General features: G+C 55.9%; 4 protein-coding genes across 4 annotated transcripts; 3 read left to right on the forward strand and 1 right to left on the reverse strand.

The window, feature by feature from the left end:
- Positions 1–16: 16 nt before the first annotated feature.
- On the forward strand, positions 17–1,060 carry DICSQDRAFT_175522 (uncharacterized protein; the record flags this gene model as incomplete). Its single annotated transcript, XM_007371411.1, has 3 exons — positions 17–599; positions 671–766; positions 819–1,060. 3 exons carry the CDS (start codon positions 17–19, stop codon positions 1,058–1,060), a joined length of 921 nt encoding a protein of 306 aa, XP_007371473.1.
- Positions 1,061–3,654: 2,594 nt separating this feature from the next.
- On the forward strand, positions 3,655–5,485 carry DICSQDRAFT_113924 (uncharacterized protein; the record flags this gene model as incomplete). The annotated part of the gene is made up of 4 exons (XM_007371412.1): positions 3,655–4,744; positions 4,823–4,957; positions 5,026–5,129; positions 5,194–5,485. Exons 1-4 carry the CDS (start codon positions 3,755–3,757, stop codon positions 5,483–5,485), a joined length of 1,521 nt encoding a protein of 506 aa, XP_007371474.1. The 5' UTR covers positions 3,655–3,754.
- Positions 5,486–6,479: 994 nt separating this feature from the next.
- Positions 6,480–8,696, forward strand: DICSQDRAFT_158189 (uncharacterized protein). The gene is made up of 2 exons (XM_007371413.1): positions 6,480–8,320; positions 8,380–8,696. The coding sequence occupies exon 1, from the start codon at positions 6,832–6,834 to the stop codon at positions 8,173–8,175; it is 1,344 nt and encodes a 447-aa protein (XP_007371475.1). The 5' UTR covers positions 6,480–6,831; the 3' UTR covers positions 8,176–8,320; positions 8,380–8,696.
- A 696-nt stretch (positions 8,697–9,392) lies between these two features.
- DICSQDRAFT_113925 (cytochrome P450) lies at positions 9,393–12,816 on the reverse strand (the record flags this gene model as incomplete). Its single annotated transcript, XM_007371414.1, has 17 exons — positions 12,750–12,816; positions 12,580–12,698; positions 12,303–12,523; positions 11,684–12,224; positions 11,526–11,626; positions 11,443–11,472; positions 11,263–11,368; positions 11,104–11,201; positions 10,937–11,036; positions 10,801–10,876; positions 10,515–10,747; positions 10,183–10,448; positions 9,963–10,129; positions 9,788–9,892; positions 9,723–9,733; positions 9,633–9,669; positions 9,393–9,567 (listed from the first exon to the last, which is right to left on the reverse strand). Exons 4-17 carry the CDS (start codon positions 11,802–11,804, stop codon positions 9,393–9,395), a joined length of 1,626 nt encoding a protein of 541 aa, XP_007371476.1. The 5' UTR covers positions 11,805–12,224; positions 12,303–12,523; positions 12,580–12,698; positions 12,750–12,816.
- Positions 12,817–13,404: the final 588 nt, after the last annotated feature.

The raw sequence follows: 13,404 nt of genomic DNA on the forward strand, positions 1-13,404 counted from the left end.
CGTCGTCGGGGACGACATGGACGCATCTCCACCTCTCTCGATTCCCCGCCTTCGCTTGCCTAGGTACTCTCCACAGCACAGCGACCAAGCCCTTACCCCGGTCGCTGGTCCATCTCACCGCCTCGACCGCGATCATCTCCACGCCTCTGATGACGACGAGGATGCAGAGTCTACGCCACGCATGTCGGCAGCAGCGATACCAGACAAACAGTCTCCCCGCTCGGCTGCGTCCCCCGGGCTCCCTGCGTCGAACCCAACTGCACGTCTTCGGGCTCTCTTAGCTCGCGTTCCGAACTCGCCCAACGCTCATGCTTCCTCTTCCCGGCCGCCCATCACACTTCCCTCGAGCTCGGAGCCTGAATCCGACTTCGAACCACCGCATTCCATCCGGATCTCATCCAGCATCGCACGGGACAGCTTGAAGGAGCTATTCTCTAACGCGCTGCGCGAACCTGGAAACACCCCGCGTAAGGCTGGGCGGCCACGGAGGAATAGCATTGACGCGAGCGAGGTTGAGACGAGCATGAGCGTAGAAGAGGAGCGCGCGAAGTACAAGGCGAGGCGACGCACGCTCAGTGATGAGGAAGCGGAGAAGTCGAGTGAGTTAAGTTGGATGTGTTATTCCCCTCGCGTGCCTGACTTGAGACGTTCGAACGCACTGAAGCTTCAGGACGGTCGACGCGTTCTCCTGCTGCCTCCGCTTTCGACGCGCTCCGACAACGCCTCAATCAATCCACGTCGGCCATGCCTTCTCTATCGCACGACCGTACGTCTGCTCCACCTCTCGACGCGTCCTCTTCAACCAACCAAGCTTCTAGAAATGGTCATGGACATGTCTATGCCTCCTCCGAACTCGAGTACGGATACCGCCATGCAGCCTGGTGCTCCTGCCGATCAGTCCTCCGATACGCCACCTCGCGCCACCAGCACGCCTATGCGTACTTTCCAAATGTCTGCGAACATCACGAACATCAATATACACTCTAGTGAGTGCCTGCTTCTAGACAAGATCGTCCTCTTCTTGCGTTTCTTGGTTGCCGCACTTGACAATGGCGTGTAGTCTTGCATCGTGACTGCGCTCACGTGTCAATCGCTTGCATATCCTCTCTGCGCGTAGTCAGTCGTAAGCGAGTGGTGGCAGCGCGCATCACAGCTCTTGTTCTAAGCGCGCGTCCTTGTCGTGATTGGTGCGGAAGGGGTGGTGTGCTCAAAGCTGAGTGGCATATGGACTACGCCAGGGCTCGCAAGAGAGACAGACGCAGAGTACAGAAGTACGCGCTCGACAAATGGAAATTAGCGGGGGGGGGACCTTTTGGGTGTTGACTACCAGCTAGATTATCATCCCCTGTCGCGGCGAGGGAGGGCCTTTGCAAAGTGAGCTGAATCTCAAGAATCGAGCGGCTCTGAAAACGAACAGGGTCATAAATGGGGGCGTTGCAGAATTTATTGGCGTGCGGTTTTGGGCTCCTTTGATCGATGAAGCTCGTGGTCCTATTCTTCATCACGCTGTGTTTTATGCCCATTACAGTTACAGTTGCATTTGATGTCCCTTGCCCTTGTGTTTTATGCCCCTTGCAGTTCGTCGCGATTACTGTCTTTTCGGACATCATCAAACGTCATAGACAGATTGCTTACTGCTGTTCTAGATCTTATGGACCAAGATTCTGAAATGCAGCATGCGTTGCAAGACATGGATAGCTACGAAAGCGGTCGCGTTTCCAGGCATAGGCACAGCACGCCGTCACTTGATTCGCTCAAAAATCCCGTCGGTCCAACTCCACGACCGCAACCTCATCAGGCTTCTCCACGACCACTATCGTGGAGTTCCCATTCGAGGTCGCATTCAACGCACAACCTCCCGCAACCGCCGCCACCTCGTCGAGGGAGCGAAGACTATGACACATCCTGTACGTTTTTGAACGCGCTCGCGCGACATGCTTCTGACCTTGCGCCACAGCTTCCCGGGCAAGTTCCTCAATGTCTGGTGCTGATTGTCAGTTTGTGGACATGACATCGTAGTGAGCATAGTCTGATTTCTCTGCAGATCGCGAGCGGACCAACGATCCTAAGCGTGAGCAACTACACGATCGCGAGCGCGGCTGGAACTCTCCAGTGCCAAAGTTGCCGAAGCCCTCTGGAAAGCATGACCTCAGTCACCGCCACTCGTCGGGTTCGCTGAGGTATGGCCATGCTAGCCCTGGACCTCGATTATCACGGAAGAGTAGCGCTGCATCGTTGGCGAGCGTTTCGAACACTGATGGTCCGGGGTCGTCGAGGGCGTCTTCTCGGGCGAGCTCCGTGGCGTCACGGGCGGATTGTGAGTTCATTATACCTCGTGGGGAGCCGCTCGCTGACTGGTGGGGTACAGACAAGGAGCGTATGGCAGAGTTTGAGCAGGAGCGTAACAAGGAGCGGGAACGGGAATGGAACCGACCACATCAGAAGCTCTCGCGATCGTCGTCAAGTCTCAGCCTCAACAAGAGCGAGCGTGTCCGGACCACCAGCATACCATCGCGCCCAGACTCCGCAGCGTCGTACCTATCTCCTGTGGCGCGGACGCCCTTGCATCGGCATGGGTCTTCGAACTCGCTCTCTAGTTCGAGACCGAGCTCGCCAGCGACGTCTATATCCGCCCATGATGTCGAGGAGGTGATCGAGCACGAGTTCGAACACCAACGCGAGCGCAACTGGAACGCACCTCGGCCGGACTGGAGCAACCCGCTGTATCACCGGCGGTCACTGTCACCCTTACCACGATCCCGCCCAGGTTCTCCAACCACTACCCCGCCACATCCGCCAATCAAGTCCACGACGACGTCACGTAGTCGTGCGAACAGCACTACTCACAGGGACGGTCTCAGTGTCCCGTCCTCGGTTCCGCGAAGCAAGTCTCCTATACCAGGAGACAGGCATCCACGACCCAGGTCGCCGTTGCCGCGGGCGCTTACAGACAAGTCGCCATCGTCACACGCACGTCCAAAATCACCTGTGCCGCCTACGCCCCCCCTTGAGAAGAACGAGCCCACCCAGTCTACTCCGGCTTTCCGTTCGCGATTTGGCTGGTCGTTCCCTCAGCACAAGGTCCAGCTTCCACCACTGGAGCTCGACCAGGACTCGCCTGAGAAGTCTGCGCCACGGCCGTCGAGCCGAGCATCGCTCTCCGCTACTGCGTCTACTCCTAGTCATATTCCAGTCCGATCCCCCAGGAAGAGCCTGCATAGTTCGACACCATCTGCGGCCAACGTATCCGATAAGAAGAAAAGTCATAGGAGAAGCGTGACTGAATTCAGCGAATCCATTGGGGCTTTGCCACCACGTATAGAGATTAGCAGCGACGATGTTGGCGATGAGCTGCCTCCAGTACCCATTGTGAATGGCAATGACGACTTGGCTTCTGGTGAGCAATCCCACTACTTAGCTGCCGTAGAGGCGCTCACGTCGTGGCATTTCAGCGAGCGAAGACGAGTCCAAAATCGCCACGGGTACCCCCACTGCGAAACCCAGGCCACTACCACCTCCCGAGATTACGACAACGTCTGCAACTGAACCACCAACTCACGTCATCCCCAATGGACACCCATTACCAGTGCAGATCGCGCAACCACAGCCGCGACCGGAGTCCCCTCTTGTGTCACCCCCTCTCACACCGCCCGGCGCAGATTCCCAGCCCATCTTCAACTTGCAGACCCCGCCACGGCGACCGCAGTTCCACACGCCTAGACAGGAGTTCGAGACCCCGCCCCCGCCTCGGGGTATGCCCGACCTTCCAGGCCCTCCCTCGTCTGAGGACGAGAGGGAGGAGCACACACCGCTGATGCAAAGCCGAGATGTTCAAGGCGATCTTACCGCGATGAAGACGCCACGCCCACCTGGCGCCTGGTTGATGACCCCTGCGCCATCCCGACAATTCATCAGTGAGCCAGAGGAGGCGGAGCGCTCCTCGGACACAGCTCCCCCTGAGGCCAATTCGTCAGCTGACAGCGGACTGGCAACTCCACCGTTAACTCTCTCCCGGGCACAGACGTTCCCGCTCCAGACGCCGGCGCCGCCCGGAGGCTGGGTTGCTACTCCAGCACCGGCCACTGCATCGCGTAGGCGGGGGAGCTTGTTGAAGGTCCGTTTTGACCTAGAGTCCGAGACTGCGTCGGAGGGTGCTGCTCCGTCTGCGGAAGACGGGAGCATGGGGTCGGAAGCGGACCCCCGTCAGCAGCCTGCAGGCGCGGACGCCTCTGGGCAACTGCTCAATGGCACTGGCAATGGGGATGCATCAGCGGCATCTAGTGTAGAGCCCACAGAGTCGTCGGTCGAGCCTCCTCCCACGCCCCCATCCTTGCGTGAGCGTATTCGCAAGAAGTCACCCAGCATTAGGATATTGGATGCGTACGGACGAGAGCACGTCGAAACTGAACCTGTCGCGCAAAGCGAAAGTGTCCCAGATCCTACGGAAGTGCCGCCCCCCGATCCTCGACAACAACGATCGTCAACTCCTCCCATCCCACGCAAAGATGGTCTCATGAATTCGGTCGCCACTCCACGTAATAGGAGCGGAGTGCGTGTTGTCGATGCCATGGGGCGGGAGATCGAGGAAGACGATTCGCTGCCTTTGGTAGACGACGAGTCCATCCTCAGCAACACGCCTCTGTCCCACAACGAGGCGCTGACTCGGATGCGCGATACGCTGTCGAGCATGAAGCAGGAGCTGAGCGACGCTGACAGGTACGCGGTCCCGCCCGCGGCCGAGAAGGTATTTTTCGTCTAATTGTGGCTTAGCAGGTCCACCGACAAAGCCGTTTTTGACAAACGCACCTATGCTGCTTTGCAGGAGCAATGTCGCAATGCGCAACTCACTCGGAGCAAGATAGCGAAGTCGCTTCAGGTGGCGCAGAGCGCGGAGAGCAAGTTTGTAAATCACGCACTGTTCCGGACCAAAATTGGCAACGAGACGAGCGCGCTGCTGGTGAGCTTCGTGATTTTGGCATCATAGTGTGTGCAGGAGGATCCTGAGAATCGTCGTGATTTGCACAGCCCACAGACGATGCTGAGGTGCGACTTGGGTGGAGCCTCCTCACCTGGCGCTCCCTTGCTTGCTTGATTCTTGTGCAGTTATTGCTGCTAGCCATCATGTACCGGTACGTTCCCCACAGTTCTCTTGAATTCATGATCTTTGGCCGATACTGAGATTGCATCCGCCAGGTACGCCCATGTCCAGGCGAAGAAGATCTTCCTGACGACATATTACGACTCATTCAACCCGGATCTCTACATTTACCTCCTCAAACCCGATACCACCAACTACTTGATACCCACATGCCCTTCATGGTCTATATTCTCGGTCTTCGGCAGCCTGCAGCGCGCCAGTTGGAGAGGTGTCTTTGCCGACGCATGGGAGAGCGCGAGCTGCGCCTTCTCATCTCATCTACAGTTGACCTGGGCCGGATGGCATCACGCTCAGGACACCGTCCCACGCACCTGGCCACCAACATGACCCGAATTGCACCGCTAACACGCACCTATATAATTGAACTCATCATCACTATGTTGATTGCCTACGCATGTTCTCTAGGTTTAAGTTATAGCTCTTGATTTTATGTTAGCCCTGTAATGACTATGTTGTAACTGCCTCGGTGCCTTATTGACCACTCGGGTTGCCCGCGGGCGGGTCACAAATACCTAGACATCTCTTCTGATGTGCACCGCTCCCTCCAGTATCGCCGCTGTCTTGCATTCCGTGTTCAGAGTTGCGTCCATCCCTTGTTAGTATGTGCTGCCACTGGTGAGCACTCGCTCCTGTTGCAGAGCCCACGATAGCCCCCCTCGGGACATGCCTGCAGTGGTTGAGCTGATATCTCTTGCAGTCCTCTCTCCGGTCCGAGGAACAGCATACGGCGCAGACTGAGCTCTTTACCAATACATTCGTGTTTCATCTATGCTGGGACGGGAAAGACACTCAGTCAATCTGCGTACGATATTTATTCAAACCTGTGGCGTTCAATGCTGGAGCGGACATTTTGCTGTGAAGCTCAAAGGCGTCTAGACGTCTGAGACTGTGAGACAGCCTCGGCGGAGTCGAGCGCTTGGCACTCGACTGCGCATCCGACCCTCGTATAGCTGCCGTCTCTTGGCTTCATCTACTCGCGCCGCAGTTTCGCGGACTTCGGAGTGCCTACGTGCCCTTCAGGAGCGTGGGTTATTACTTAGCGGAAAGGTACGCCTCCATGAAACATTCATGGCGTTTCACACCGCGGATTCTGAGCAACCGCATATTCGTTTGGCACTCGACCACATGCGTAACGATTTTGTATTTACCACAACGGCTACTTGGGAGACTATTGAGGAGACCCAGTATCGAGGGACTGTGCCTGATCACTACGGATGTAGTCATCGGGCACTTGATCTCGCCAAACCGGGGGCACACTGGAGGCGCAGAGGCGATCGGGCTGACTGGATCTGGACGAGAGGCGGCGGTCACCGCCCCGAAGCTGGATCCTGCTCAAACATTTGTCTTTGGCTCCATCATGGCGACACCTTGGCGACTGGACATGCCTCGCCTCCGCTCGCCATCAGAACATTCCTACCTTCGTCGCAGCATCAGGTTGCGGGGTATGGTCATTCTAAGCAGGGAAGATTGTCGAGCCGCGGCGAGACGAAACTCGACCGCGTCGCGTCTCAACAATATATCTACCTGGTACCGAGGTGCCATGGCCCGTACAATCCCCTCAACTACGGACCCTCTGCGTCTGGTCGCACCTTGTAACATCACTTACCTTCCTTCTCATTGCTCTGTGCCCTTCTCGGTTAGTGTGCCGTCTCGGTGAAACGAGGTAGTTCATCATGCCTTCCGGTGTTGTCCCCCAACTACCTCCACAGCTACCTCCGTTGCCCTCACAGCCGTCTCTGGCTACTCCTTCGAATTGGAAGCTGCATTATCCACCCGAGGACATCATCATTCCGGTCAGCTCAAGCTTCCCACCGAGCTCGTGGACTACAACCTCAGGACCTGGTCCCCTCAGGCAGACGAACTCAACGTCCCCGCGCCGGTTACCTAATCCTTCTCAGCAACGAGTCGCAGGCGACTCGTCGTCTCTTTCCCACCCCGGCCATGCGCTTTCCTCATCTAATCCGAGCTCGTCTTCCGGGCGCCTTGCGCATTCACATTCTCGAAGTGGTCCACGCGTACCGTTGCCCGTCCTCCCATCTGCTTCTTCGGCAGAGCCCATCGTGATCTCACCGCCCACAAGGACTCACTCTCGCAGTGTTTCCATCCCTGCCATCAGGCCCCCGCCAACCTCGCGACCCAACCACACAGGTGAGGACCCCCACGGGATTCCTCCACAACCACCCGCCGCCGACAACGATGTGTCGCGTCCCCTCCACAAACCCCCCAAACACGCGCCTCCTCCGCTGCCACTTCTGGATCAGGTGCCCGTGCGGGAGCAGTCCTTGCCACCGAGACAGACGTCGGCAATGATCGACGGCGCAGCACTTCCGATTCAGACCACTTCCATAACTCGGAGTCCTGAAACGCCACAATCCGCGCCCCCCTTGCGGCCTCAAGTGACACGCCTCAACTCTTCGCCACGATCGACGCCATCTATGGACCAGAGGCAAACCCCATCTCCCACTGCATCTCCCGTTCCCGTGCCCCTCCCCGCACCATCTCGGCGATCAGATAGGGAGACGGGTACAGAGCAAGGTCGCGAGAAGGAGAAGTCGAGGGCGAAGCTGAATGGAATTAGGGAGTTTGTGGTGCTGAGTCCAGACCAGCCGTTCATGGACGCTCGTCTGCCCAAGCGCCCGCCTACGCCTCCCAAAGCGCGCTCAACAGGACTTCCCTCTACTCCTGCTCCTAAATCGCGCCATGGGACGGCTCCGAGCAATCGAACTCATACTGCCTCCGAGCATACGCCGGAGCCAAGACTCCAAGACGCCCCTTCCGCCCGTAGCCCGCCTCCCTCTGCGTCCACGGCTGCTGCACGAGGCCAAACGGTCGATCTCGTGTTACGTCCCCTTCCTGGCTTGTTCACCAACAACACCAATTCCATAAGTCCTGCGCCGTCCCCTCAGTCTCTCGCCAACATCACAGGGTACACGCGTAAATGGGTGGTGGAGAAGAATGGGAAGCGCTTGACTCAGGACACCATGGTCGTCGCACAGCAACTGCGGATGTTGCGGTGAACCATTTCACCCTCATGCGGGTTGGGTGCTATCATGGATGGACGTCGAGCATTCAGGATCGGGCACGATCAATGGAGGCGTGGTCGTCATGCATCTTCTATAGAGAATGTACATTAGCAACGACACCGCGTCTGGCTATCGGCTTGTGAGTTCATCATCTTGCTCCGTCCGGCTATGCAGGTTACTGAATCATACGCTCATCAGTTTCATGGGTGCTGGGCCCGGTCAGGATCCAGATGCGTGAGGCTATGAGCCTGGGCGCAAAGCGCTTCGTTCATTATGATGGTATAGAATCACTCGATCCGTCTCGAAGGGGAACCATCGGTCCGCATTGTGCTGGAACATGGGTCTCCTTGTTTTTGCTTCACCTTCCTAAGGAATTCGCTCACTACTAGTCGCTTCGTATCCCTCTACAACCCTAGACCCACCGCTCCATCTATTTACGATATAATCAGGATGTAAGAGTACCGTCTTCTGGTAGCCGGCGTATGGCACCGTCGTAATAGACCCATTCAAAGCTCTGTTCCTTGCGGTGTCATCTGATGGGCTCGGAGCAGCTTCGTGTCAGTGTTGTTCAAGTTCGAGCAAGTGAACCCCACGCCATTATACGGAATTTTGAGTGCCCTGCCGACTGCCAACACCGCAGTATCTGCTGCACAGTGAGTTTCATTTCTGTAGCCAATGTTGGGGAGTTGCTCGGTGTGTCTCGGTGTCGTCCTGTTTTGGGAGTTGTTCCCAGATCGCAGACTGGGCGCAGCCGAAAATGATATAGCACGGCCCACCGAGCTTCTGACCATCCTTCCCGTCATGCAAGTCATCCAGCCGACCGGCGCGTACCCAAGCAACCCAGATGGTGTACTCGTCTTCACCTTTATGGACGGCATGACGATTGGACTTCGAACTGTAAGCTGACATCCGAGTCGAATGTATTGACTCCTTGCCTTCGAGGCCTAGGGGCCCTAGGCCTCCTTGGACAGCACACTGCTCCCAGCTATGCAATGCACGGACAGGGGTGTATCTCATGATCGTCTGGGTGGAGTAGACGCGGGAAGGTCCGCGGTTGAGTCGCTCGGAACCCTATCATTCAAGACACCCCTCATCACTGCTAGTCAACATGTTTCCACTACGACGTGTCAGAGATACAAGTGACATATTCCCGGATACACATACACCTGAGGCACCTAGTTGTCCAGCGACGCAGCCAATCAAACCTACGCTCACTGCGCGAGCGAGATACGCATTGGCATCGCGCTACCTTGGTCCGCCTTGCCACGGATGGCAGGGAACACATTGATACCGGCCACAGCCTGCTGGATATCCACCTTTTCCTTCGGCGGGTAGAATTGGAAGGTCTCCACCAGCTCGGCCAGGAACGCTTGCATCTCCAGAACCCTGGATCAACATCGTAGATGTCATCTAATTTGGCAGGCGGACAAGAGGATAGTCATGGTACGCACGAGAACCGCCATCCGATGCAGGCCCGGATTCCGGCAGCTACAAGCAAGGGTTAACGATGCACGAGTTTCAAGGAAAGAGTCAGTGCTCACAGAATGTCATCCTAGTGGACGACGTGATCAGTCGGCCTGACAGGACTATCAAGACCAGGACTCACAGGTTCGCGAACACGCCGACATTCGCAGGCTGCTTGGAGGTCTCAATCCGGAGGAACCGGTCTGGGTTCCACTCGTTGGCGTCCTCACCCCAGACGTCCGTCAGGCTACGAGATGCCACACAAGGTTAGTATCACGTCAGGTTGATGCTGCTATATGTGTAACAAGGAAACGTACCGTTGGTATGCCACAAAAGACGCAGAGAAAGCCTGTCCAGCCTTGACCGGTATCTCTCTGATCGTCTCGCCCGTCGTCGACACAATCGGATACGTGAGGGGAATCACATCGTCTTTGAGGGCGACGCGAGCAAGGCCGAGGGCGATCGGGTGGAACCGGAGAGTCTCCTGTAGACAACTTATGAGACGTCATCCTCGTCAGAAGTAGATTGCCTTCTAACCTTGATAGCATTGTTCGTGAGAGTCAACGAGTCAAGGTCCTCGGTGGTAAGTTCAGCCCCGCCGCACTGTGCGACCTTGGAGCGAACATCTCTGATCTCCTGACGCATGCGTTCTTGGTACTCGGGGTGCCTCGCCAGTTCGTATAGGAGGAATGTGAGCGTGGTGGAGGTGGTTTCGTGGCCACCAAGGGTGAGGGTGAACATCTCGGCGGAGAGCTCCTCGTCGTCCAGGCGCGTCTTGGAGTCCGCGGAACGATTCGCCTTGACTGGAAAATCCCTCATGAGTTCCACTGTACCCGTGAACGTAAGGAACGCTAGCGTTAGATCCTCACTGAGAATGCTCATCGCGTCCTTGCTGTTGACCTTCTTCTCCGTATCCACTTCAGGACCCTGCTCTCGAAGGATATGCTTGCCGTACTCCCGAAACATGTTATTGAGCTTGCGCATGCGGGTATAAGGATTGAGTGGAATATATCTGGTCAACTTGAGGACAGGGGTAGGAATGTAATCCCAAGCAGCACGGAACAACAAGGATGCCGTCGACGGCATGTAGCTCGCGTCAGCGCTACACGAGTGTAGTCAGCACCGCTTGAGGAGACAATAACTTCTACCGCTTACAAGATGTTCGCATAGGCTTTCGAAATCTCATTGCGTTCTCCGTCATCAAGAGCATGGTAGTTGTAATCGAACGCCGCTACAATAGCGCTTGAGTGTTGGGTGCTCACAAGAGAGGCCCGAGATGGGTGACATTTACCTTCTCCAATCACATCCAGTGTTGCACGCGACAGCCATTTGTTTAACAGCAGGCTGAGCTCACCAGTGGCCACGAGCTCTCCCTTCCATTTGTTTGAAAGCTTGAGATAAAGGCAATTCATGATGAGTACGACCTACAAACGAAGATAACAAGGAAAGGAATCGTACCTTGGTCGCGATACGCTGGAATAAAGGCAAGAAGCTTCGGAGCTGGGGCACGCTGAACGCCGGGTTCATTATCTTCCGCTGACGCTGGTGGTCGTGACCTACATCCGAGTTGCTCAACCATTGGTTCGAATGAGCGAACGTTCCAGCACATCTACACACCCCCAACCGCCGCTATGCCGGGACCTGCTAGAAGCCAATTTAGGAGATTCTGGGACATCTTCTTCGGATAGTTGTAGCCTGACTTTTGGAATACGTGCTGGATAGCCTGAGCGGAGAGCACACCGGTCAGTATCACACTCCCAAGTCACCTCGATGCCAGTGATGCAGCTGGTGCCGTACCTTGGGATCTGCACTCATGATAACATCCGTCTGCACCAAGCGTTAATCCTGAAGCGAATGTGACATAACAAAATTTACTCTACCCCGAAGGCACCTCGAACTCGCCAAGTAGGACCATACTCTTTCATCCACTGTATGTCTAGGATACCCGCTTCTTCTTGACGGGCGATCACGGGGTCATGACCTGAGCATGTGCGAGTCAGTGTGTATCACGTTGGAGAGGTTAAAAGCTTGGACTTACCGAGAATGAAGGACGGGGACGGGGGGCCACGGATATGCTTTATGCCGCCGCGGTTGAATAAGCGAAAGACGAAGAGGAGGGCGCCGACCGCAAGGAACGCTGCTGGCACATAGAGGGACATTGGTGGCCGATGTATCAATAGCTACTACTGCCGATGGGGCGAGGGGTAGACGCCTTCTACACTTTGAAGGCGTAGCTTATATGCGAAGGGTTCAGCATCCGCACTCGCTTCTACTGTTATCTTAACGAGAGGGGAATATCGTAAGAGCAGTAATCGACGGCGCTGTTTTTGTCAACGTGCGCTCACACAGTGGAAAAGAACCCTTGTATGAAGGCCAACATGACACCAATACGTCGCGGCGATGCAGCTCGGTAGAACTCGAAATAAGACCTGCTTACACTTCAGGTCCATCGTGTAAAATTTGGCCCATCTGACGATACCCGGCTCACGTTTCCCGCCTGTCTGGAGGCATCACGCTCGTCAGCCTGCGCTTGCTACCATGTCTTTTTCCAACCGAAAGTTATGTTGATGGGTTTGGTCCTTGAAGAGTCCCCGGCATTCATTCATCGGTTCAATTCATCAGTAGGTAAAGTGGAAATACATAGTATACTTACCTACCTCCAGAAGCGGCCTTCTCGCGCATGCTGATAGGACCCCATTGACTGAGCTAGGCTGACTATCTGCCGTGCGCGACGCAGGACACATCGAGGCAGGCAGGCACGCTTTAGTAGCATATGACGCGGCTACAGCTTCATTTACGGTATTCGAAGGCGTCCGCGATGAAAGAATCCCGACGCTCAATTCGCAAGCGATTCTCGTGTGAAAGGCATGCTCATAGGCTGGTAGTATCTGGAAACATCAGATTGCGCTTGACCAATCGCAAGGCTTTGCTTACCAGGAGATTATCTCGGTGCAAAAGCGAGACTAGAAACTGTACTTCCCGGACGATGGATTGCAGTTTATGTTACAAGCAGCGTGAGTGTACACCGCGATATCCCGGTCCCGGGGATAGCACTATTGAATCTTTGTAAGCGAGCTGACAGGGATTGTCTAGGTCGTGCTCACCCTCTGCTTGAAGATGTGGTATGTTCTTAACCTTCTAGTTTGTAGATTGTGCTCAGAAGGTACTTACATACTTGATGGCGGACTCGGAGTCAACAGCCGTGGGAACTTGCGAGGTTCCTGCATTGTGCGGTAGTATAGGCGCCCATTCTGGCGACCACACGTTCGGAGCTTTGAGCGGAATAACAGAATGGAGAGTACATGGAGCTGCAGCAGTGTTTGACATTCCTTGCTGTGAATGGTACCTCTGAGTTAGTGGTGCGGTAGGAGTAAAGTACGGTCCCTCCAGGCTACTCCCAGCGAACCGATACATCCTCGTCTCGGCACCAGGCAGCATCTCCGAGTCATGCCGGGTCTACGATAGTCTCCGCGACATCCTCGGACAAGATCAGTAGCGAAACGATATCACGGATCTGGCGTGTCGTGCAACCTCCCGACCAAGTAGCAGCCCACCAGGTTGTGAACCGCATCCTCGACGGCCACGACCTCTCGTGGAGCATTCTGCATTCCCCAACCGAGTCCAAGCTCCAACCTAGACCGCCTTCGAATTGGGAACTGCATTATCCACCCGAGGAGATCACCATTCCGGTCAACTTCCCACCGAGCTCGTGGACTACAATCTCAGGACCTGGTCCCCTCAGGCAGGCGAACTCAACAT

The sequence above is a fragment of the Dichomitus squalens genome, assembly GCF_000275845.1.
Source record: "Dichomitus squalens LYAD-421 SS1 unplaced genomic scaffold DICSQscaffold_102, whole genome shotgun sequence".
Classification (NCBI taxonomy): Eukaryota; Fungi; Basidiomycota; class Agaricomycetes; order Polyporales; family Polyporaceae; genus Dichomitus; species Dichomitus squalens.

Coding starts and splice junctions, on each gene's coding strand:
- DICSQDRAFT_158189 (XM_007371413.1), top strand. CDS start 6,832: ATGCCTTCCGGTGTTGTCCCCCAACTACCTCCACAGCTACCTCCGTTG.